At 39.5% G+C, this 27,176-nt stretch overlaps 1 protein-coding gene across 5 annotated transcripts in view; it reads left to right on the top strand.

The window, feature by feature from the left end:
• The window catches only part of TOX (thymocyte selection associated high mobility group box), a 277,437-nt gene that overhangs the window by 214,116 nt on the left and 36,145 nt on the right, over positions 1–27,176 (top strand). For 4 of the 5 annotated variants that reach the window (XM_038390463.2, XM_043507821.1, XM_043507820.1 and 1 more), the window contains 2 exons: positions 3,902–4,180; positions 11,730–11,960. In XM_038390463.2, the coding sequence (XP_038246391.1) occupies positions 3,902–4,180; positions 11,730–11,960 (510 nt within the window). The remainder of the gene's footprint in view (positions 1–3,901; positions 4,181–11,729; positions 11,961–27,176) is intronic. The other variant, XM_038390465.2, reaches the window with a different exon arrangement.

The following is a 27,176-nucleotide window of genomic DNA, read 5'->3' on the forward strand; positions in this document are numbered from 1 at the left end:
TTGCGATTCTGGGACTCCATCTTGGTCACTTGCTGATGAGATCTGCACTCACCTGAAGCTTGCCATGCTGGCCAAACAGGAAATGAGACTCAAAAGTTCACGGGCCTTTTCCTGTCTACCTGGCCAGTGCATCTGAATTGAGAACACTATTCAGAGCAGTCACAGTGGAGCACTCTAGGATAGCTCCAGGAGGCCAATACCGTCGAATTGCGACCACACTACCCCAAATTCGACCCGGCAAGGTTGATTTCAGCTCTAATCCCCTCATCGGCGGAGAAGTACAGAAATAGATTTTAAGAGCCCTTTAAGTCGAAGTAAATAGCTTCGTCGTGTGGACGGGTGCAGGGTTAAATCGATCTAATGCTGCTAAATTCGACCTACACTCGTAGTGTAGACCAGGGGTAAGAAGGCACTCTTCATATTTCTTACTCATATTTCTGCAAAGAGAAAAGGAGTACTTGTGGCACCTTAGATAAATGTGTTAGTCTCTAAGGTGCCACAAGTACTCCTTTTCTTTTTGCGGATACAGACTAACATGGCTGCTACTCTGAAACATTTCTGCAAAGGTAAGTGAAATACTGTAGCTGTTGTTAATGGAAACCTATATCCATGTGTTTTAAAAATTCACAGGAAAAGTTGATTGCATCTGAAATCCAAAACATTACAGGGTGTCAATAGCTCTTGCTATGTGCAGATTGTATAATGAGGTGTTAATAACCAGAGAGACAAGGTGGGTGAGGTAATGTCTTTGTTGGTGGAAGAGATAAGCCTTTGAGGTACAAAGAACTCTTCTTCAGGTCTGGGAAAGGTAGTAAGTATGTCACAGCAAATACAAGGTATAACAGATTGTTAAGCATAATGAGTTACCACATGTTGCAAGAGACCATTCAAGATGTAGTGGGCAATTAACACCTCTGCAATCGTAGGATAAAGGAAGGTTAGCAGGTTAGAGGTTGTTGCAATAAGCCATAAATCCAGTATCTTTACCAAATCCATGATTTTTAGTGTCTGGGAAAGTTATTAATTTAAGCTCCTAGGCTCATCTTTTGAAGGTGTTGTGGAGGTTTCCTTTGAGGATGAGAACTGATAGGTCAGAAATTGAGTGTTCGCTTTGTGAAACGTGTTCACCCATGGATGATCTGGGGTTTTTTTTGTCTTTCATCATTTTTCTGTGTGAGTTCATTCAAGAGTGTAAAGATTGCCTGGTTTCACCCATATAAATGTTTTTGGAGTATTTGATGCTCTGAATGACATACACCACAAGTTGTGATAGACAAATAAATGTAAGACCCATGAATCTTGAAAGGTGTTGTGGGGCATGTTGATCCTTGTAGCAATGGAGCTATATCTGCAGGTTTTGCATCTGTTGTTTTGGAAGGGTCTGGTGCCACTTTGAGTTGGTTTGTCCTGGTCTTTGGGAAGCTTGCTTCTAATGATCAGTGTGGCAAGACTGGGAGGTTTTAATAACCAATCAGTTTTGATAGCCAATGATATGTTGTCAGTTAGCAAATACATTTTAGGTAAAAATAAACAACATGATATTATTATTAAATTTGTGTCCAGCTTTCACTGAGGCATATACTTGCACAGTCATTTGAAACATTGACAAAAATACTTGTGTAGGTTTTTGAATAGTGTATTTTACAATAGTTAGAGTATTTCTAATGAAAAATTGACTTATTTTGCCTTTACAGCCTCCTTTAATATATGAAGTCAAAAGGGTCTATTTTTAGCACTGATCTGTAGTTTCCTTAGATTGTCTGAGAGGTACCCAAAAAAATAGTGTACAAAGGAGTAGTGTAAGCTCTATTCACAGTTTAACTCCAGCAGTGTTTCTCAGTGGCCCTGGGGATAGCACTCAACAATGTTCAGTGTCAAAAGATGACAGACAGGGGTAAATGGAAGGGTTTCAGAGATACCTCACTTTCCCTTGTTCTTGCTGCAACTGGCAAACTTCCAAGCCTTGCCTGCTAACACCACATAAAGCAGCAGCTGGTGAGTAACATTAGCAAATAAGGCCTCAGGGCTACCCATGTTCCAGTTCTCCATTCACCAACTGCTATTCAGTGAAACAGCTGGATCAGAAGAGATACAGCCAAGAAGTAGTTACTGTTTTATGTGTACAACTGTTTTGATATAGATTGTCTGCTAGAGGCAGAGATAATGATAGCTTTCAAGGCTAATATGTTTGACTAGGAGGGAAGCTGGTATTTGAAAAAAGGGAGCAGAAAGTCAGTAACAATCTTTAAAAATATAAATGTTTTTCAAGATTCAAGTTCTCAGTTGATGCTGTGCACTGTTTTTTTTTTCAATGGGTTATTTATTGAATGAACTTGAATTATGGGTATTGACAAACCTTTTGTATTCCAGAGATATTAATTCATAAAGCAGTACCAAGACTGTATTAAGAGAGGTTGTGTTGTCAAAATCTACTTCAGATATCTTTTAGGACAACAAATGAATTTGAAATAGCAAATATTCTCGATTCCAGGATATTTATTGGCATGATTCACTCTCCAAAAAATACACCAAATCAATCCACAAGCCTATAAATAACCTTTTGAAAAATCACTTATTCTGTCCATAATGAAAAAATAGCAACAATCATACTTGGGGTTTTGTTCCCAGTTCAATTCTAATTCCTTGTTGTAAAAGGATCTCACAGACTGGTATGCTACCAGGAGAGAGAGAGAGAATGCACATACACACACAAGTGCATGGGTGTGGGGGAAGAGAGAGGTGGGTTATAAATCTAAAGTAAAAATCATTGAGTGATATGCCAGAAAAGGCTATATGTAAAATAACTATAGTTATATTAGTATATTTGACTGTTACACTTTTTCCCTAGCACAGTGATACTAGTACATTGGTAATTTTTAATAAATTCCACCAGATATATACGGCATGCTTTAATGATACAGACTAAGATAACTATATCCATTTCATTTTCAGCTTTGAATTGCCACTTCAAGTTTAAATCACTCCCCAAAACATCGAACTGTAGAAACTGAGCTACTCTCTCTGTAGTTGTCTTATCTCAAGCTATGAGTTTGAGTACATTGGATAAGCATTATGGGATATCCTTTATAGTATCCGTGTACAGTACATTTGACCTCTGGATAAGTAAAGAGCTTCATCCTCCAATGCTTTTCATTCTAATCCTTGCAGAGACTGAATTCATTGCTTGAATTAAAAATGAGTCTCATTAATGCTAAAAAGCAGTGACCCAAATAGTAAAATGGATAAATTTGTCAACCTTGCAGCTTTAGCGTTTCAGGTTCATATATGACTGTTGCAGCAAATCAGTTCATTAGTCAATTAATCCACCTATTGATAGAGCCCTAAGTCTGTTTTCTGAATCTTAAAAATTAACATGTCTTGGGCAATTCTAGGCAAGGCAAACTGGACTTAGTACTAGAAGTTCAACTCCCTAGAACTTTGGGCAAATATAGATCTAGATCTAAACTTGACAGCTCAAACTCATTTCCATAAGATGGACAAGAACCTCTTGAACTTTGATTCAAGATTCTGACATCTCTGTTTTGTATTATTATATTTCTTAAACTCACTTTTGACAGTTCCAAAGGACAGTTAACAAAGGGCCATATCCTTCAGTTCCTATGCAGGAAAAACTCTCAGTAAAGTCAAAGGGAGCTTTGCCTGTCCAAGGGCTGAAAAGAGCCTGCATGATTTAGCCCATAATAAACACTGTTCTGCAAAAGTTGGCTGTATAGTTATTCTGTGTATTCCTTACACCTCATACATTTGAATTAAATATTCCCTGTTATCTTAAATATGAAATAACCTGTAGATCAGCAGGGATTCCTTTTAAGGCCAAAGGGAACTTGGACATGATGGCATGATGATGGAAAATTATTGCTTTCCAATTTTCCTTTTGTAGATGCAAGATTTACGGAATGCAGAAGGAGCTCAATATAGTTCCCACCCTCAGATGGCAGCCATGAGACCAAGGGTTCAACCTGCAGAAATTAGGCAGCCAGGAATGATGCAGCATGGTCAGCTGACTACCATTAACCAGTCACAGCTCAGTGCTCAGCTTGGTTTGAATATGGGTGGAAACAATGTTCCCCATAACTCACCATCTCCACCTGGAAGCAAGTCTGCAACTCCCTCACCATCCAGTTCAGTCCATGAAGATGAAGGGGATGATACCTCTAAGGTATGGTTAGGCACTAGAAATAACAAATGGTGGCTGTTTTTAGGACTAGCTAAATGAATCAGTCTCTCTAAGTGTTATTTGGCATATGTGTACCTTAATTATGAAGTTAAGTTGCTGTCATCCAAATGAGACATGTCAGTGAGGTACATACTGTAGCATGTGGTATTTTTACAACAAGCATAAGGGGGCTAACTGATGTGAATAAAAGATTGGCTTTTACCTTAAACCTATCTTCTAGTCTCCAATCAGTCCTGAAAGCAATATGAGTGAACAACATCACACTTCTCTGAATGAGGAAAATGGAAGGTCTGCATAGTGAACTAAAGAGTAAAGGAGAATATTTCTTACAGGAGTTTAATATAAAGATTGAATTTTTTCTCATGTATACAAAGTGCGTTTGTTCCAGGTCAAGGCTCAAGTTATTGCTAAGGAAGCATGGGATCGTGTGTACAGTTTGCTAGTGTTTGGCACTTGGCAGCAGGATGAGTAAATAGAAGACTAAAGCAACCAGAACAGAAGAATAGGAAAATATCTTCTAATACCATTAAAATTCATTTCTTGGAAAGATTATATAGACGTCATGCCTTTACATTGTATGTAGCACTGGTGCTTCATGATGGTACATTTTACACCCATTAGTGTCACTACAAACATAATAAAATATAATAATATAATAATTTGGATAGCATTTTTGTGCAAAAATCTCAAAGTGCTTTGCAAAAGTGGGTGAATATTATCTCCATTTTGCAGACAGGAAAACTGAGGCACAAAAAGGTTGTGACTTGCCACAAGATCACACAAGAGCTAGGAGCAGAGTCCAGATAAGAATTGAGGTGTCCTGACTCCCAGCTCTGTGTTCTAATCACTAGAGAATATTAACAGGCCTGTTATGTGGTAGCAGTAATAGTTGTGAGCATTGCCAGTTCTTATGGGGAAAAAAGTTGGGATTCATTGCAAAGATGTAGGAGGAATGTCAAACAGAGGCAAAGTGAGTCACTGAGGAATATAATTCAGTCAAGAGTTGTATGTCTGATTTGTTTTCGAGTTATATTTATGTTTTTCATGCCTCAAACTGTAAAATAATCCTGTAATTGGCAAAATATATTTCACTGTGTTCTGATTAAATTCTGATTACAAGTATTATTTCAGAACTTTCCCTTGATTTCACAAACTTAGTTTTTGAATAGTTCTTGAATGTGTTATACTTTTTAATGTTGTGAGGAACTGTTCTCACACTCATGAAAACTTATATAAACAAAAATATGCACAGCCTTCACTTTGTAAAATAACTTATTTGCAGCATCCGTTAATTTTCAAATATTTTTGCATATTGAGCCCGTGAGATCCTGAGACTCTCACCTTCCCTAGAAGATAGTATCTAGGAGCTCAATTCTGTAATGAAGTCATCCCATCTTCTTTTATTACAGTCCTTGTTCCTACTGAACCTTTCCAAAAAATAATGGCATATTTGTGAAACATTTTCCATAACAACACATTATGATAAGCCTAGGATTCTGATTTTACTAAATCAGGTATTTCAAATTAAAACAAATATTTTCAATAACAGTGAAAGAAATATTGAGTATTACAGACAAAGAAATAGGGTCTTTTTCCTACTAAAGTCTATTTATGTATTCTGGATTTGTGTTTTAAACAAAAAGAAAAGGAGTACTTGTGGCACCTTAGAGACTAACAAATTTATTAGAGCATAAGCTTTCGTGAGCTACAGCTCACTTCATCGGATGCATTTGGTGGAAAACTATACGGCTAAATTCAGTGCCTTGCATAACGACAGGTTTCAGAGTAGCAGCCGTGTTAGTCTGTATTCGCAAAAAGAAAAGGAGTACTTGTGGCACCTTAGAGACTAACAAATTTATTAGAGCATAAGCTTTCGTGAGCTACAGCTCACTTCATCAGATGCATTTGGTGGAAAATGCATCCGATGGAAAATTTCCACCAAATGCATCCGATGAAGTGAGCTGTAGCTCACGAAAGCTTATGCTCTAATAAATTTGTTAGTCTCTAAGGTGCCACAAGTACTCCTTTTCTTTTTGCGAATACAGACTAACACGGCTGCTACTCTGAAACCTGTTTTAAACAAGTAATGCTAATATGGAAGCTCCCTTTAAAATTCTCCCATCCTTAGCTTAATGATCAGGAAAAGAAAGCATAATATACCAGAATTAAAGTTAGAAAGTACACAGAAATTGATATGTTATTGTTACCTTAGCATTCTTCCAAAGTTATAATAGTTAATGTTAGTAAAAGAAAAATTGGAAGGAATATAAAATCACATGATTCACTGTTTAAACTGATCTCTATTTGGGATGAGAATGAGATCTTCATGGGGGTCAGCTTATCCCACATCTGTCTACTGTAGGATTACTTGCACCTTTCTCTGAAGGGTCTGGTGCTGGCCACTGTTGGAGACAGGACACTGGGCTAGATGTCTGATACAATATAATAATTCCAGTGTTCCTATATAAAAGCAGAGATAGTCTGATTAATCAACATCATAACTAGTGTATGAATATAATTTACCTAAAAACTATTGGAGAGCCAGGGTGGGTGAGGTAATATATTTTATTGGACCATCTTCTGTTGGTGAAAGAGACAAGACCTCTTCTTCAGGTCTGCATAGCTCGAAAGCTTGTCTCTCTCACCAACAGAAGTTGGTCCAGTAAAAGATATCCCCTCCCCCACCTTGTCTCTCTAATATCCTGTACAGCAACACTGCAAATAAAAACTACTGGGAAACTGCCAACTAAAGGGACAGATTCTTGGCCTTTAGCAACTTTGTGTGGGTCAGACTAAGTGATCTTAAAGCTGCCCTAAAGGGGCAACTGAGGATTCCCATTCCTCAGACCAGCTCCTCTTCCATCTTTGTCCCACCTGGTGAAAGAAATTGCCCCAGGGCTGGATGGGGACAGGAGCACTTCACACGAGGCACTCTACCAGTCTCTGACCAGTGGGAGACCCAATAGCTCATATTTGCACATAACCTTGTGTGATAAACTCTGGGATTTTTGCCTCTGTTTTATAAACTGTTATATCAATGTACAATACCATATAATGGGTCAACTCCTGAGTTCTTTACTCAGTCCTTCCTCAGGCAGTCATGCACTGCAGTCATGAGGTAATTGCCAAATCTTGCTACAAACAGAGATTTTGAGGCACAACTCGATGAAGTCAGTGAGACTTTCCTGGAATGAGGACTGAGTGATAATGGAGTGAGTACCACATTATTTGGAATAAGCATAATAATTGTGCTCATCTTTTTGTATTCTTTCAATTTAACCAGCAAATCCCAACATCTTTCAACTAATCTACCATTCAAAATAAGTCCTAGGCTGACATAAACCTGTGTAGCTCCAGTAAAGTCAATGCCAACTGCGCTAGCCTGTTACATCAGCTGAGTACCTACCATATGGTTTTGAAAGAAGAATTGCTGCACCTCTTGTGAACAATTTGGTAGTAAAGTGGATACTTCTTTGTCATGATTTCTAACAACTATACCCAATTCTGTCTGAGAGAAAACCCTGTCTAAATGATTGGAGAGTATAAATTGACTTCATTTGTAGGCAATGTATGCACACAGACTGGCAAAATGAATAAGATACTGTATGCCTTTGCATTAGATATGTAATCCTACTCCCACTGAAGTCAGTGACAAAATTCCCATTGTTTTCAGTGGGTGCAGGAACTGGCTATATTAGCTCAATGGACCTATCACCAGTGTTGGAAATAAACAAAGAGGAAAAGGAAATAAACTATACAACTGTCAGTATACAGAACCTCCAGTAGGAAAGGAACTTCATATTAAATACATTCTTTAGTCAATAGCATACAAATTATGCTAAAAACCATCCATGCTATGGAACCATCACTATATATAAATGATTACAACCGCTGCTGGGTATTTCCAGACATACATATACCTGGTAGTAGTGACCATGTCATACAGGATGCTCAGACTTAAAATGCACATCTGCACTAGCTCAAACACAAAGAAGGCAAAAGCAGCATCATTAAAAAGGGCATTACGGAGGACTTAGTTGCTCTCGATACTGTTGCTTTAAGAGTAAGGCATCCCACACTGCCTGTCAGTAAGACCCAGGGAGAAGGATAACAGTAATGTGATTTTGAGGTTGGAAGTGGATGATCTGAAAGTAGCTTAGAACAGTGGAAGTGGAAACTAAAATCTCTGGCCAAGGAACTCATTTGTGTAGGAGGTGGAGATCCTAAAACTGGCTATGCTGAATTCTTCTAAATTTAGTATTCAAGTCTGTGGTTAAATGAATAAAAAGGAGACCTTAAAAAAATCAGTATTTGTATGTAACTAAAAAACCATTTACAACAAATTGCCTATTTACTACACATTTTATTCTGACCACTTCAAAATTCAAATACTGCATTTGCAATTCTTGCCATAATTCATAGTGTTGGATCATTAAACATGTATTCTGTTATTGCTAAGCATAATTGTGAGATGCTAGAAGCATTTAGGCTTACAAATATGTATTTCTCAGTAGATGGATGACTGTTTTTTTCCATGCTCATTTGAATTTCGCTTATGAGAGAATTTCAAATTGTGTAGTTCAGAGAAAAGAGACCGAGAGGACTACAAGTAGCAAAAATTTAACTAACAGAAACATGATTACGAGGGAACTGCTGCCACATATTCTCTTTGTGTGGCAGAGGTTTTACAATATTTATTTTATATGGTCAGAGTTATAAGTAGAATTCTGTGTTGTTTGTTCAGCCTATAATGCAGATGGTGCTTGATTAAAATCTATTTTAAACTACAGCAATTACTGCGAGATAGTGTGTGTAAAACAGCTCTCCTAGCTCCGCTAAAGGATTTGTTACTATTGCAGTTTATTTTAAATATATTTATACACATTTTCAAACTTCTCAAGGGACATTTAGATATCAACAATGTGCCTTACTTGATAGTCTTAAATCCTACACTAGGTAGTCTTGTGATCTATCATCTGTGCAACATGGTTACTATCAACTTTTTTAAAGTGAAAGATTATTGCTTTCTTGTGATAAATAAGTTAAATACATCACTATAATTAAGCAATAAGGCATGACAGGAGGTGGATTACCATGAGCTAACTACACCTCTAGGGATTTTGAGACACGAGTCTATGCCTAGCAGAATATATATGTTTTTATTTTATTTCCCATCTGTCTCTGCTTTGGCAGTTAGCAGTGGAGTCTATGAAGCTGATAGACTGATGGGAGCATAAGGTACATCATCATCTCAGCCATTTCCAAGGTTATTAGTACTGGAATTCTTTTTATTTACTTATTTTTTATAAAACAAACAGAATTTCCCCAGGGAGTACTGCTTTTTTAGCAGTGTGATATTTGAAGCCACTTGATTATTTGGGTTGGAAAATAAAATGTCTGAGCTATTTACAAGAAGACTTTTTTTCTCTTACCTTTTATGTATATTACTTATCACATATTTAAATTGTAGTTTGGACATCCTGCTATCCTAAATATCTACAAGCTTGTAAACCCCTTTGGTCAATAAAATGGCATTAAAAGAAACATTTTAAAATAGCAATAGTAGGAACTTTAACTGTGGGTCTGAAGTTGTCAAGCCTCCTTCCTCCTGGGATTTGTGAACTGTTTCTTAGAGGTGTTTGGAAAATTTGGATTAGGATGGTCAAATTAACTAGGGAGCTCTTTTTGTGAGTGCACATAACACACCTTCATGTATTACTGATCTTGTAGTTTCTTCTACAGTGTAGAGTGAAATAGTAGTTTGCATGTTTGAAACAAGCAGCTTGTCTTTTATAACTTCTTCCCTCTTCTCTCTAGTGCTGCTGGTGTACTCCACAACCATTAACTGCATATTTGATTGCCTAACCAGGTGCCTAGGAACCAAGCAATTTCCTTTTTAAATTATATTCATCACATTGCTGTTCTGCTTAAAAAGCCACAATGGGCCAAATCCTGATCACTTTACTCACCTGAGTAGTCCCATTGAACACAGTGTGGTGACACACAGGAAGAGGGAGGTTTCAGAGTAGTAGCCGTGTTAGTCTGTATTCGCAAAAAGAAAAGGAGTACTTGTGGCACCTTAGAGACTAACAGATTTATTTGAGCATAAGCTTTTGTGAGCGACAACTCACTTCATCGGATGCATTCAGTGGAAAAAAAAAATTTCCACTGAATGCATCCGATGAAGTGAGCTGTCGCTCATGAAAGCTTATGCTCAAATAAATCTGTTAGTCTCTAAGGTGCCACAAGTACTCCTTTTCTTTTTAGGAAGAGGGAGACGGCTCTGACCCAGAGTGAGCATATACAGCCATATGCAGCCACTGTCATTATGCGTCCGTGTTTATTTTAGGAACACCTGTAATCTAGAATGTCACCTGATCACACTTTATTAAAAAATGATGGAAATCATCTCTATTGATTGTAACCCTCTCCCCTGAGTCTTTTCAAATGAAAACCCTTTGGGACAGATAAAGTTAGCCAGATTCTCCAGTCCACTGAGGCCACTTTGTGCCATGTAGTTCGAACCAACTAGAAAATCAGGGCTGTGTCTTTGCATATTTTTGCACAGCATCTGGCAAAATTGGGTCCTGAATCCTGTTGGAAGCCCTACTGCAATATAAATATTAAATGGTAAAGGACAGTTTGGTTTTCACGAATTTGCACGTCTTCAGGTTGCAGTGAAATCCACAAGAGGGATTTAGGGCATGGGGATCTTTTAAGTGTGTGCGTACACACACAAATACAAGCTCTTCTTTTCATCCAGTGCATGCGTGAGCCTCATTTGCTCCATTTATTCAGGTCCTAAGGTAATGATCCTGCACCAGCAGAGTTAAAGGGAGTTTTGCCATTGACTCCAATAAGACCAGAATTGAGCCCTTCAATAGGTCAAAAAAAATTCCAACCTAAACTGCTAAAATTTTGTTTCTGTTGATTTTGATTAAGAATAAAACAAGGGAATTCACTTTTTTTAAAAAAAAAAATCTCAATTCACTTGATTCCCAATCCAGTTCCCAGTATAGTTGCTGGAAACAATCCCACTAACTTCAGTGGGAATTGAACTAAGCCATAGGTTAAAATAGTCCTTTAAGGGAAAGAAAAATATAAGGTGGAAATTATATTGTTCTTGCTCTACTTAAATGGTTCTTATGATTAAACTAGTGGTCAATGTATAATGAAATCGGTAATGGCTTTACTCATTACAGGTCTCTAATAACCATTAGCTATAAGACTCAGAAAAGTTAAAAAGATGACAAGCTAATCTATTAATGAGATGATAATTTTATAAAAACAAAATGTATGAACCATTTTAGGAAAAACGTTATATAATCTAGAACATTTATAATGCATTTTATAGCTGAAACCCTGTGAAATGCTGTCAACATTTGGATTATCAAAAGACTGTAGCTAAAAGTGCCATTTTCCCCAGCAAAATCCATAATGTGTATGGGTTGTAGATGCCTTGATCAATAGAGCTTTTTTGTCTGATTCACAATTTAATGAGTTTCTATCCTTTTGTGAACTTTTATTACAGGTCAATGGAGGAGAGAAGCGACCTGCTTCTGATATGGGAAAGAAACCCAAAACTCCCAAAAAGAAGAAGAAGAAGGACCCTAATGAGCCACAGAAGCCTGTATCTGCCTATGCATTATTCTTCCGAGACACTCAAGCAGCCATCAAGGGCCAAAACCCAAATGCTACATTTGGTGAAGTCTCTAAAATTGTAGCTTCGATGTGGGATGGCTTGGGAGAAGAACAAAAACAGGTACAACGTGTGATATAAATTGTAGAGATCAATAACTTTCTTTTAGGAGGGTATGATCAAGTACATGCCATCTAACCATTCTGAGCAGCTCCTTTTGTTCATTCCAAGTAAACCTGAAAATGTGTCTTATCAGGGGACTATCACCTCATTTCATATATCAGTTTATTAGGCCACTAGAAAGAGTATTTTAGTTCTTCTGCCTGTGAATTTATATCATTACTTTTAGGATTTTGTCTGCCAAAGTCAGAGGGCTTGAGACTCAGTTACAACGAGGCCCCTTTACACTGCCAGAGTGATGTTTAAAAACCAGCTATACTCCCCTTCAGCTCTTTACCCTTTTGTCATTATTATCTTTACTCTTTTCCAACTTAACAGAAAGCTTAAAGTCTGTCTATCCCTAGCCACTCCTTGAAGATCACCAAAGAGCTGATATCAATATGTTATTCAAACCCTTCCCCAAAAGTTTCCCAGACTATGTGGGAGAATATGTTCAGCTCTTTCCTCCTCTTTTTGTATACATGCTGTCATTAAATATTGTACAAAGTGAAAGACTAAATGGGATGTTCTGTGTCTCATCTATGGGATGAGATGTTATGGGAGCTATGCAGTGTGACGGGGATAAGAACCATAAGGCTTAGGCCCTTAATATTTGATAGCCCTTTGTTAACTGACCATTCTCTGGCAAATGCATTTTCACTGCTATATATTTAAGGTATTGTTTCTATTTTAAATAGGAACTATAGGTCAATTGGGGAAAAGTTTGATTCCTTATCTCTTTTACTTTATGGATCCTATTTGTGGTATATCAAGTGGCTTTTTTCAGCACTCTCTTGAAAAAAGACCTGGAGTGATTGTAAGAGACAATCAGATGGAATGTAAAGCAGTGTGAATAGGTCCCCTTTGTGTCCATGTTAAAGTAATAATTTCCTCCACAGTCTCAGCTCTGCACTTCTCTTTTCCCTCCTTCCAGCTCCATTGTGGTCTTTCTCTATTAAGTTATGTACAGCCTTGGCTGATGGTAATAATGTTCCCAGTAAGGAACTGTTTCTTCTGCATGTCTACCTTAGAAATACAAGATTAAATATTTTACTTAATCCATAAAACATGACAGAATGCATTGTGTTGCATAACAAAGATACACCTAGGTACATTGTTAAGCACATGGAGAAAGCCTAGTGGTTGCAGTGAATTAAGTGTGGGGAATCATGACTACACAGGAACAGAACACTCTCTAGTGTCTGATTACAACTATAACAATGTCCTTACATTTTGCAAACATATTAAAATGTGTGTTTAATTTTTTTACAATGTAATTCTGCCACTGAAGAAAAAGAAAGGCAAAGGATGGAAATCAGCCATAGAAAATAATATAGGGTTCTGTTCCCCAAAGCTATTGTTGTTAACTATTATTTATTATTTGTATTGCAGTAGTGCCCAAAGACCCCAAGCAGGATAGGATCTCTGATGAACTAGATGCTGGGCAAACATATATGAAGATACGTTCCTTGCCCTGAAATGTTGACAATCTAAATAGATCAGAAAGACAAAAGGTGAGGGGGAAAGCAAAGGCCTTCATCCAGTAAGGAGCTCTGCAAGGATGGACCTGCATCTGCACAGAACCCCACTGAAATCAATGGGACCTTATCGGAGTTCCAGGGTTCCTTCTGTGTGGAGCTCATTGCAGGAGCCGGACTCAATGGTCAGAGTGATGGTTGGCAAATGTCATGTTAGGTTTATTGCTCTGTTGTCATTGTTTGGTTTTAATGTGGTAGTGGGAGGACGTGAGCTGACAGGAAGCAAGGAGTGGGAAATGTAAGGAACAGTGAGGAGCAAGCAAAAATGAATGAAACATGGAGAGCAGGGACAGTGGAGAGTGAGGTTGGCTGCAGAGGGACTGTGAAGGAGAGGAGGGTGGAGAAGCCAGAGTAAACAGCCAACCAGCAGAGAGACAGAAAGCACAGGATCTATTTATGTATACAGTGTTTATTTGATTTCAATAGAAAACACTGTGTGGAAGCTGTCTTTTTCAGCATCTCCAGACATTATACTAATTGATAGAAACAAAGAACTGTAAAGACTTCCTGAGCAGAACGTTCCAGAGGTTTCTCATTTTCCGTGCTAATTCCATGCTGATTTGACTAGCATCTTGATACAAACCTATTATTATTAAAAAGAGCGTCACTAAAAATTCTTTTTTGTAAGTCGTGACTTCTGGACTTCAAAGAATTGGTTGTCTATCTTCACTAACCCCCCTCACCCCACCAAAAAAAAAAATCAGCTGGAAGATTGCATGGAGAGGTACTTAGGTCCCATTAAAGTGAATGAGAGTTTTACTGCTGACTTTTATGGATCAGAATTTGGCTCTTAATGACTGACCCAAAAAAAAAACTGTTCTACTTAGAAACTGTTACTAAATAAGGTGTGGGTTCCAGAAAGTTCAGCTGGAGGAAAGCTAACTTTGAGAATCAGAGGATCATAGAGGTCACTTGGTCAGGTACATTAAAGTGTGTGGGTTTTTTTTCTTCTGCCTTCCTCTAAAGTGCCCAGCCACTGTCTGAGGAAGGATCCTGGATTAGATGGACTAGATTGTTTCAGTACAGCAGTTCCTCTATGATAGTTGAATGTTGCATCTCAGGATCATGAGAGTGACTACTTGCTCTGGGCTCCGAAACATGGTCTATATTCAGAATAAATTTCAGTAGCAAAAGGTTTTGACTGTATTTTTCTTAATGGAGGGAGATACCTACAGGCTGGCATTGCAGAAAGGGTTGTCTCTCAAGACCCTCTCCAGCATGCAAAAAAGCAGCCTTGGGTCCTTGGTATGCTCAGCCAGGGCTGAGTGGGTGAGAGGCCAGGACTAACCCTTATTCTGTCTGAGGTGACTTGTGTCCCAGGGTCGGGGTTGCGGGGGGCATTATCAGAGAACAATGGAGTTGCAATTATTGTAGATCCTTTCATGGGTTGTACAAGAGAAGTAACGCACCTTGCTTACACCTTCTCCCCCTTCACTGTGTGCCATTAATAGTTCACCCTTAATGTTTTTTACGCCCTTTCAGAGTTTTGCCCACATGACATGCAATGATGCAAATTCAGAGTTCTTGCTAGTGATGTTCATGCACTAGAACCCCAAATCCAAACACCCACACCCCTCCAAAAGCTTATATCTGGATCTTTGGCCCATCTCAATTGAAACTAGAATCCTGGATCCAGATTCCCCTGAAGCTGGTGATAATTTGGATCCATATCTGAACTTCACAATAGTCCCTGTCTCTAGTTCCAATTAATGTTACTGTTCTCTAATAAAAACACAGGTCAAAAAAACACTTTAACCATTCATCTGTCTTTCTTCCAGCATATTTTATAATTAACCGTTAATTTATGAGTCTGAATCATATTAGCCATTAGGTACATCATTATATTCTTCCTTCCAGAACTCACTATAAAGTTTTCTTCCCCCAGCAGAGTAGAAAATCTCAGTTGGTGTGTGATAGTCTAGGACCATATAATGAAGATAAAAAAAGAACAAATTGAAAATGCACATTCATGAGGAAACAAGATTTGCTCCTCATCTGTTGGTTTTGTGTGTAGTATAAAAAATAGTCCCCATGCTTGTCAGAGACCTAAAAGAAATACAGATTCAATTTTCATGAAAAAAACTGGAATTTCCAAATTTAATTTCAGTATCCTGCTCACAGCTGAAAGCAATAATTGAATAATTCCTGTATTGGAAAAAAAATTAGTAAAACAGAATTTGGTTTTGTTATCTGCATTGTCTTCAAGCTAAACTGCTGAATCTTGGAAAACCATTAGAATTTTAAACAGTAGAATTAAGTGCTACAGAATTCAAACTGAAAAGAGTAATGCAACCAAATATATATGCGGCGTATTACAATACTTTGTGTTACCATATGTTTTCTCCTCTGTCTTTGACTCATTTCGTGTATTTATTTCTATAATCTATTATGTCTTGCGGTAATACCTAAAAGCACCAATCAGGATCAGGGCCCATATTCTTTGGTGTGGTATAAACAGAATAAAATACAGCCCCTGATCCAAAAGAACTCTCAATCCTATTTGCTAGGTCCGTTGTGTTTATAACCAAATTTAATTCTACATTCTACTGAGGGTCTGATCCTGCAAAGTGCTGAGCAATTTCTAGGAAATGCTCAGCAGTTTCAACAACATTTTGTAGACTCTGGCTCCTTGTATTCATCTTGGAGATTATCAGCATGCATATTTATTGAAATGTACCATTTATATTTGCTAAAGAAAGTTGCAAAAGCAGCATTATTAATGACTGCTAAAACACATGGTATAGGATATCTTTACAAGCTAGAAAAAAGTGCTATTACACCTGTAGCAGGCTTAGATTTAACACCCGGGCAAAGTTCCCCCATTTTGACGTACATGGGTGCAGAAGTCCACCCATGCAGATCACAGTGCTGAATCAGGGCCACTGATTCCCTTGTATCAAAATTGCTCAAAACTAGAGCTGGTAAAAGAAAAGTAATTTTTTCACAAATGGTTTCATGAAAAATGTGGTGTTTGTTTAGTTATTTCTGTTGTTGTTTTTTGGTTGACATTTTGACATTTTTCAATTATCTATAGAGCTGGTCAAAAAATGAGATAACTGTATCCCTTTTTATTTTCATCCAAAAATCAACATTTACAAAATTTCTGTTCAACACCTATTGTGCCTGTAGTACGCCACAGCTGTTAAGAGTTGTCTGTCAGATTCTATAGAATTACTTGAGCAAATCTCCCATTGACCCTAATGGGTCAATGAGTATAACTATAAACTGTGACTAACAAACAACAGTATTGGTGATAACCTAGCAGGACTTTGCAAAGTACAACCATCAGGAAAACACAGGACTATTCTGTGCCATTTGTTTTTTAAGCAGACCTTCCCATTGAAATCAACTAGGTTGTCTACAAGAAGCTACCCCAAAATGCTAGCTCTTCTGTATATTAAGGGCCTCCTTCTCCAATCTCAGGATACAAGTAACTGTCACAAAATCAGTGGGCTCTGGTAGGAAAATTGGGTTCTAAAAAAGCAAGGGATTAACATACTATATGGAGTTTGGCTTCCATGACGATAGAATCTCAAAAAGAAATTAAAACAAAGAAGTGTGGGATTCTCATAGGAATACTTACTTTATTTATGAATTAGGCTTTCATTTCAGTAATCATAAAGCTTTGGGATTTTATGATTTGGAAGTTGATGCTTATTCAGGAACTTAAATAGAATTATTACAGTTTCCTAAGTTGGAATTCTTTTCTATTGTCTTAAATATAAATGAATCAGTAAGCAAAGCATAACACACAATAAGTTGTAAGAAGATAATGAGGTAGAGAAAATAGGGTTTAAAAAGCACTGATGGGAATTTTTAGTTAATTATTTTTCCACTATCTTGCAACTACTGAGAAGGAAAAATAACAGCTCAGCTATTTCATATCTTTTAAAATATGTATATATTAAATCTTCTATATATTGTGACTTGAGACAGCTTCCATTGAAATCTGTAGGAGTCTTTCTATTGACTTGAATGGCAGTTGGATCAAGTAAATCATGATGCAGATCATAGTTTCATTAGCTATAAAAAAGGGATATATTCCTATGGTTTGCACACCATGGAATGAATAACGGTGTCAGAGCTTGATACAAATCCTGCTTGAGAATTCAGTTAGCCAACCCAAATCTAGTTGTTGGGATACCATACCAGATTAGACCACTAAAAGGGTTTGTGGGAAGATCTACAAAAGTTTTTCAAACTACAAAAAGTCAGAGGAAGCATGATCTGCGGAAGTATGGAAGGTATCAGGAAAAAGCAGAAATACTATGAATCAGATGATGCCATTACTTTTTGAGCTGGACTCCTCATTGAAATAGGTGGGGAGCTGCTTAAAAAACACAGCACATTATGACCATGCTACCCAGGAAAGACAGTGTAATTTACTACAGAAAAGAAGGAGCCAAATATTCTTCCCTTGCTGTGTGCAGATATCTGCACTTCAGTGCCCCATATTGTAGCTGTTTTCCATGGATTTCCAAGCATGCTGGGACCATCTGCAGAGAGAGAGAGAGAGAGAGTCTGTCTGTCTAGAGGTGACTGGAAGGGGTTCCCAAATGTTTGCTGCACATCTGCACATTTTTGCATACCCCGCAGCCTCCTCTACCGTAACTAGAGCTAGTAAAAATAGGGGAGGACTTATAATATTTTCCCCATTTTTCATTAAAAACTTTTTTTGAAAAAAAATTTCTCTTTTTTGTTTCATAAAAATGCCAACAAAATCAGCTCTACCAGTAATAAATCAGTACACATCTTCCTCAATATAGTATTCAGAATTTTTGGTGGTTTTCAGTGGCTTTTCTACCCTTTCCTTTTTACTACAAACATTTTTTTCTCCTGAGTAAAAGGCATGCTCTTTTGCATCCCATTTTTGTAGCCGATTTCTGTACATCATTGTCCTTTGCATATATTTTTACTACAAAGGAGAGAAAAATGGCCTCTAGGGAGCAAAGTTAGGCATACTAAATAGTTGAGCCTCTCTGGCTTTCAGATAGAAGGTTGGTTCAAACTGGGTAAAAAGACTGCTTAGGTCATTTTCTGTTCTTAAGTGAAAAAGGAAAGTCATTTAAAATCAGAACCAGATGTAAATGTACTAAATGAACCTTAAGCTTCTAATTGGACACCCAGAAAGGCTGTAATAGATTTAGCAAATTACAAACAAAATGTTCTTGTTTACATTAGAGTAAGTGACTTTAAAGCTTCCGCCAAAGACCTAAATAAACATGCTATTATACTAAAAATGGAAATGAATGTAATACACAAAGATGATCTCTGGTGTAACTCCATTGACTTACTGAAGTTCTACCAGGAATTTGGCCCATTATGTACAGATTATAATGTGTGCATATGTCTGTATTTACTTAAATGTTATACTGGCCCTTGCAGCAGGAAGAAAGATGGATTTACCTAGGGACCCAAAGCTTAATGATCAGATAGCACATGCAAAGCAACAATTTTAAGTGCTGTAACATATGCCTGCTTTCAGGCTACATAATTCATACACAGTAATATTAGCTGCAACAGTTCAGCTCAATAGCAACACCTCATTATTTTATCCCTCAGTATTTATTCCTATGTTTGACGCCTCATGAAATTACTGTTAATGTGTTTATATAAGGGCAGATCTGACACAAGTGGGAAGAATTTAATTTCCCACTCATTCTTTCCTGCTGATGTGTCCTCTTCCCCTGGTAGAAGTGACAAGTGTAAATAGTTAATTTGCTTCAATTATGAGCCTGTCCTGCTAAATTAGAAGCAGCAGGAATATGAAGAGCCAGAATTATACTTATGAGGCAGCTGACAAATCCTCTGAGTCCACAAAATCAAATAATTTACTCCTCATTGGTGCTCAAACACCCTCTAGATAAATGCAGCAATTTATTTTTTATCATCTGATGGAACTTGGATTGTATGTTACCAATACTTAAGTAAATTGAAGTCCCTCTGTATTAGTGTCAACATTTGTGATGCTGTTAGCATGTTCATTATAAACCTCAAGCTTTCAAGAGTTTCTATCTTGGCCACTAAAAATAACCCAGAATGATTCTGATATACATATATGTGGGTGTATAAAAGAAAAAAATCTCAGCAATTTTTTAAAAAGTTTCTGTTTGGATCACAGCTTTTTAAATGTGTAATAAAAAAGTAGAAAACTAGCTAATTCAGGGGGGAATCTGATAATTCTGAACTGTCTTTAAAAGTAGTGTCCAATATTTAATCTTTAAAATACTGGCATTTTACAAAGGTTAAAAGGTGCCTGCTGAATATTTTTACATTAAGTTCACTTTGATGCAACCAGGCACTGTGCTGATTTCACAAGTTACTCCAGGCTCAAATGTGCCTTGAAGGCACAGCTCTGCATTGGGAGAGCAGTTAAAAGGAGAACTCCCTGCATCTCCCAAGGAGGAATTCTGGGAGACACTGTGCCATTTGAAATTCTCACACAGCACACCCTTTTAGAGAGAAAAATATTGCTCTTTTCCAAATTTGGCCAGCTTCAGAACACCATCTCTCCATGAGCATATATGCTCACCCCCTGCACATCTTACATTCTTTCTGCCCCTTGTGTTCTTGGTTCAGGGCAAGACATAATCTAATCATATATATGTAATATATGCAATCTGTGGGTGGAGGGGATTTTTCAAAAGCACAAAGGGGAGTTAGGAACCCAACTCCCATTGACTTTCAATTGGAATTGGATACCTAACCCCCTTTGTGTCTTTAAAATTGCAGGGTAGATCCTCAGGTAAGGTAAATTGCCAGGCTCCACTGACTTCAATAAAGCTATGACAGTTTGCACCAGTCAAGGATCTGCCTCTAGCATTTTAGAGCGTACAAGATATTTTTCTGCAGGGCCTTATATAGTTGTTGAAATAGTATAAATTGAGTGCATATTTTCAAGTGAGAATACGCAGTTACATTTTCAAAACATTTATTCACAGTTTATTCCTTATTAGTTGCTTATGAAGTAAAGCCTCTACCATATGCAGTGAGAAAGAGAGTATTGAGTTGAGTTGTTTTTTTCTCCCCTGCTTTGAGGTCACACACTAAAATTCCCTTTTAGCAACCTTTACTTTTTAAACTAGCAATGCATTTATAAAACAATCTCCAAAGGATAAATATAAAACATTTTGAAGAAGACCACAAAATTATTGAAATATATCCTCAGATTTATGGATAGCATACAATTATTGAGGGTTTTAATCTTTTTGTTTACTTTATTGTGTAAACGAGAATAGGAAATAGAGACAAATCTGTTTGTATATTCTGCCATTGTGAATTAGAAAACAAAATATATTCAGAAACAGCCACAATAAAAACTAGTTCACTGTTGAGACGTTGAACAGCTGATAAGAAAGAGGGAGTGTTTTCCTCCATTTGCTATCAGTAGAGCTTAAACTGCTTCCTCCTTCCACCCTATTTATAACAGCAAAGAGGCTTTTATCATTGGTTTTACCCCTTTTCTGTTAGTGAAACCCATGTTTTACTGTCAAATTTCTGTAATAAAACTGCTTTTTCCCTTGAAAGTGCTAGATAAACACGAGGCATTTAAAACGACTATTCCAGTTTGTTTTAGTCGGTTGGATCCCTCTTCCCATTGCTTTCTGCTCTTTTTCTCCTCCTCTGAAACAGCTGGGCTTAATGACCTGGAACACAAGTAGGTCAATAAAATATATACATGTATGTTGTTAAGGTATCAAAGTGCTACACATGATTAAGCAGTCTAATAGTTTCTGCAAGGGCCAAATCTTGCTGTCATTGAGGTGTATAGTTTAGTTACTAACTTCAGAAGGGGGCAGTATCAGACCTCAACGTTGCAGTTCATTTTTTCACAAAATTTCTTGCAGATCAAACCCATCCCTCTCACTCAAAGCTGCCAGGGTAAACACGATTTCCAGCCTGGGACTGGGAAGACTGAATTCACCCCCAAGCCACATACATCAGAATAGTAACTGCTGCACACCCTCTTTACAGGGTGGTAAGACCACTTAGTCAATATATTCATGGATCTACTGGCCTCCCTTCCAGCCCACCTTTCTTTTCTGCAGCCTCTCTAGAATGCTAAAGTGGTGGAGAGGGTAGCCCTTCACAGGGGTGAATTTCAAATGTCCAAGTGGTGCATACAACAGACACAACTACTAAATAAATCCTACATGTACCTGTCAGGCCAGGATTGTCTCTAGTTATGTGTTTGTAATATGCCTGCCCAATGGAACCTAGGCTTCTAATTGCTACTGCCATATAAATAATAACCACAATTTCCTCCTCATCCTTCCCTCACCCTCCATTCTCTAGACTAAAAGTCCATGGGAGTCAGGCACTAAATCATTTGTGTACTCAGCCAGACTTAATCAGACTAATTGTAGTTCATTTGGGTCTAGATCCAGTTTTGCAGAGTATAGCTGAGTACAAGTAATTACCACGTAAATCACACATTTAATGTTTGTGTTTGTGGGTGCGGGTGTTATCCAAAACTTGCATTTGATCTAAAAAAAAACAAATCTCACTTTATAAACTGCAAGCTCATGAGGTCAAATTGAGCCCTGGTGTCAGTGGCTACAGCTCCAGTGAAATCAATTGAGTTGAACCTGGTTAATACTAGAGCTGAATTTGGCTTGTGACCTTAACTTTGCATGCCAGAAAGACTGAATTCTTTTCTCCAAGCTTCTAATATATCATCAGTGTCATTTTCATACTATGTCATCTAAGAGACTGCTGAAATGTAGAGCTAGCCCTCAGCCTCTCTCAGTTACAGTCTGTACCTAGATTAAAAGTCAAATAGTGGCATATTTCACTATCCATTAACCAGTTCTGTGGATGGTTTATATGACAGCTATATTTTAGTGGAATTCAGAGTTCTGGGTGCTGCTTCTACTGCAAAATAAACGGATTAAAACTGGACACTAGCCTCCCGCTTCGGCAAACTTTCAGCTGTCTCTAAACATGAAGGAACCCATGCAGCCATGCCTGGGGGGGAGATTTGGAGGTTGGATTCAGCTCTGGACAGCATCACAGGAGTACTTTCCCCAGAGATTGTAAGCTCGGTCTCTGGGAGAGGCACGTCCATGGGTAACGTCACTTCATCCATCACTCAAAGAACTCTGAGGTGGTGACATTGCTCCTAGAATTCTGACTTTCACAGGTAGCGTTTATTTCTTTTTTTTTTTTTTTAGATGTATGGAATGTGTCTGTCCTAGTTGTCAGGCTTCCTGCCTAGCCATCATCACTCTTAGGTGGAGACCTACATCTCTATCTCTCCAGAGCATGGGTTTAGGCTTGCAGTCCCTCTGTACTTCATTGTGATTTCCCCAGCAGGTCTGATCAGGGTTCAGCCTCTGTGGTTAAGCTTTCTTCAGAGGTTTCAACAGTGAACACTAGGTACCAACCAGCCTTTAGAATATAAAATACATTTATTCTGAGGGTAAAAGCATTACAGAAAAAATATAAATAAAACAATTACAGGTTCTAAGAACGCGGAACGTAGCAGGAATTGCCCTCAGTCTTATAGGCCAAAGAATGTCCAGTCTTCCAGCAGGACAGATTGTACTGTTCATTTGCTCACTCAGGATACGTCTGCGCTGCTACTGGCCGCTCTGCATGTTACCAGCTTACTTTGCAAAAGCCTTGTTTGGTTCGCTCTCCACTGCAAACACAGGAGGCTTTCTGACAGTGTGTTTGCAGATCGGTGATCAGAAGAGATTGAGTTAATACTGACCTGAGCTGCTGCTGTTTGCAAAGGTGTGGGCATGGTTTCCATTTTTAGTAGAGTGGATTGGAGATTGTTGGGATAGAGAGGACTAAGGAAGTTGTCCAATGGAATTGTGGGATAGTTTCAGCTGACTCCTGGGACCCTGAGTCCAACCCCTGGGTTAGCATAATTGCCATGTAGATGCAAGGAGGGTTAGGCTTGAGCCTGGGCTCCAGCACGGGCTTATGTTGCAGTGTGGACATACCCTTACAAAGAAAACCCTGAGTCTGTTTAAACTCATCCTTTTATACCAAAAGCATTTCTTTGTCTCTTGGTCTTTGGAAAACCAAGTTTGAACCAATCTGCAAGTCACCCCATGGGTGGTGCCTCTCTGGAGTTGTTTACAGTCCCAAGGGCAATCACACCCACTCTATTTTTAGTTCCTGGAGAAGCTGTGGTAAGCCTCCCCCATGGGAGGAACACAATAATACATAAGCGATTCGTCAAATTAATTCAGTGGTTCCCTAAGATACCACAATGGGATTCCAAATATCTCGCACAGTGTCCATGATAAATTTTCTAGGCATCTTTACATAATTTAAAAACAAAATATATCAGAGGCCCACTGTTGTCAGCTCTGAGGAGACTCCCACGAGGTAGACCAAAACCATCTTTCCCCACCATGCATTCCCTGCACCAACCATTCAGGCAAAGACTGGGAAAATAAATTAGCCTTTTACTGTCCCCTGAAAGTCAAAAGACTCAAAGATTTGTCAAACCAAAATGAGAAACAAATTCCAGAGATCAGTTTCTCTACTGGGAATATCAATCTCACCCCTGCCCATAATGATAGCATCTGTGGACACCCTTCCACCAGCCTCAGCTGTTCAAAACTAGGAACTTGTTTTGAAGCTTCTAAAAGCATCTTGCTGGATTTGATTCTCATGGTGATATATATGAAGAGACTTGGTCCCTTTAAATCACAGTTCCACAAACTGTAGGGTGAACACCCCAGGAGGCACAGAGGAACATTTGGGGGGCGTGGCAGGCCAAGGCAGCCTCCTCGGTGGATGGAGGGGGAGCACCACCTAGTCCAATCCCACCCCAACTCTGCTCCAGCCCCACCCCCAGCCACGGCCCCAGCTCCTGGCCCTGCACCTGACCCTGTCCCCAGCCTCAGCGTGGCTCCGCACCCAGCCAGGGGCCCAGCTGCCAGCCCCCACCATGGCCTGGCTGCAGCTCCACTCCTGGCCCTGCCCCTGGCCGCAGCTCCATCCCCTGACCCACTCCCAGCTACAGCCTCAGCCTAGGCCCGCTTACCCCTGTCCATGTTCCCCTTCCCTCCGAGCCGCAGACCTGCTCCTGGCCCAGTTCCAGAGGGAGGTGGGGACAATCCTCAAAAGTTTTGGGACCACTGCTTTAAATAATGAAGACACATGACACAGGATAGACTAGTGTCACTGCATCAGTCACTCAGTATAGCAGGGGTGGCCAAACCATGGCTCGTGAGCTCCATGCGGCTCTTTTACAATTAAAGTACAGCTTGCGGAGGCCCCCATGTGCCTCCCCCATTCTTGGCCTGCCAGACTGGGGGAGGGGAGCTCGGGGCTTCTGCCCTGTGACAAAGTGGTGGGGCTTCAGCACTTTTCAAGGGCTTGAGACTTCCGCCCCGTTGGGTCCACCTGCCAGGGCTGAAGCTCTGTGCCCCAGCAAGTGCGCCCCACGGGACTGAAGCCCTGAGCGCCAGCAGGCACGTCTGGCTCTCGAACTTCTGAAGATTATCTTATGTGGCTTGGAGGGTCAGTGACTTTGGCCACCCCTGCAATATACTCTGATGTGGTGATACCATTCCAGAAAGTATTACTCTCAGAGGAATTTCATACAGAAGAGATGCCAGATAAAATATTGGTTTGGAGTTCTTCTGATATGTTTGTTCAGGGCAGACTGTGTGCTCAACATTGTACAAAACACAGGAATAAAGATATGGACCTTGTCTCAAGAAGCTTACAATATAAGGTATCAAGTTGCAGTGGGGGAGATCTAGGTTGGATCTTAGGAAAAACTATTTCACTAGGAGGGTGGTGAAGCACTGGAATGGGTTACCTAGGGAGGTGATGTAATCTCCATCCTTAGAGGTTTTTAAGGCCCAGCTTGACAAAGCCCTGGCTGAGATGATAACACAAAGAGTAAACAGGAATATAAACACATAAAGCACATTGTGACCAGAAGCTGGCATCATAACATAGTAGTCCAGATATTGTATTGTGGTTTTTATGTGGTAGGTCAGGTATTTTTTCAATACTTTTGGCTAGCCATGTATCCCACAACCCATCTGTCTCCAAATGAAATTTAGGGGCAAACATTCAACTAAAAGATATTCATCACCATTAATAAAAGCAGTATAACCCTCAGTGTAAGCAACATGCACAAAAGTGACCAATTGTTGTGGTCAGCTAAGGGAACTAACAATTTCTAAATTTAACTGTCTGGCAGCTGGTACCAGGACATTATCAGTGGATAGCGCTGGAGTCTGACATTCATTTCCCCCTGTGGCATAGTTCAAATCCTATCTCTCTTCCCTGAAGGTACTGGGAAGGGTTGGTGCTTGTTTACTTAGGGGAATGTCTTTTCCAGTGTTTGGGTGCCTTATGAAATAATGTACGTGCACCTGAAGATCTCTTACTGGGCACATTTTAGAAATACGAATAAAAAATAAACTAAGAACCTGGTCCTACAAGGTTCCTAGGAGCAGCCTTATGTCAGCCACCTGGCAGCCTGCTGACAACTGCTTAACTGAAATCCATGAAGCCTGGACCCCAGCATGAAGCTCCACTCCTGCAGTCTGATTGACCCGCTGGCTCTACTTAAGCCAGAAATAGGAACAGAAAGCTGTCTGAACAACTGGACTCCAACCTGCTCTGGACTGCATGTCTTGTGCTTCTTGGTCCTGCTCCCCTGGCTTGACTTCTTGGCATCCCATCCTGGCACCTGACTTCATGGTTTCTGACCTCCAGTTTGTCTTCTGCCTCTGAGTGCTGGTATTCTGACCCTGCCTGACTCTGGTTACCAATTTGCGGTTCTATCTCCAGTTTGTGTCCTGCATCTGACCTCCCAGTATCCTGACACAGCTGGCTCTTGACTCCTATCTCATGACTGTGGACTTTGGCTCTGACTACTAGGTCTGGCCACCCATGATCCAGCTTGTTTGGACCACAATATCACTGTGGGATTGAGCCCAGTGAGAGAAAGATGGACCCAGCAGCACCACCACAGCCACCAGAAGCATTGAACTTGCACGAATGGGGCCCTGACTCTAGGTGGTTAATGAAGCACTGCAGGCCCAAGTTGCGCAGCTGATCTTGGACAACCAGTGGCTGAAAGAGCAAGCAAAACAGCTCAGCAGCAACAACACCATGCTGCAAACACAGCCTGCAGAACCTTGCCCCGAATAGGGGGCCTGAAATACCCTGGCCCAAAAGGACAGGAACCATTTGACAGGAACCATTGGCAGTTCTGGGGTTTCATAAAACAGTGCCACCTTCTGTTTCTGATGCATCCCAAAATCTATGCTTTTGACTGGGCCAAGGTGGCCTTGGTAATCATCCTGCTGAGAGGAGACACTTTAGACTGGGACTCCCAGTTGCTGGAAGGCCATAGCCCAGTGCTGTCACACTGGGATTTCTTTCTCCAATCAATGTCAGCCATGTTCAATGATCCACACTGTGCTTGAATGGCTGAGGGACTCCAGCAGGGGCAAGGCACGGTGGCCTCATATGCAACGCACTTCCACCACTTTACCACAGATACAGAGTTGAACAAAGCCATGCAGATGTAGCAGTTCCAGTGGGGCTTGTGGGATAATCAAAGACAAATTGGCCCATGTAGATTTTACCAGCCTAGATATACCTGTGGACCTTACCATCCACATAGATAATCAGCTCTCTAAGAACGAAG

The sequence above is a fragment of the Dermochelys coriacea genome, chromosome 2, assembly GCF_009764565.3.
Source record: "Dermochelys coriacea isolate rDerCor1 chromosome 2, rDerCor1.pri.v4, whole genome shotgun sequence".
NCBI classification, from domain to species: domain Eukaryota; kingdom Metazoa; phylum Chordata; order Testudines; family Dermochelyidae; genus Dermochelys; species Dermochelys coriacea.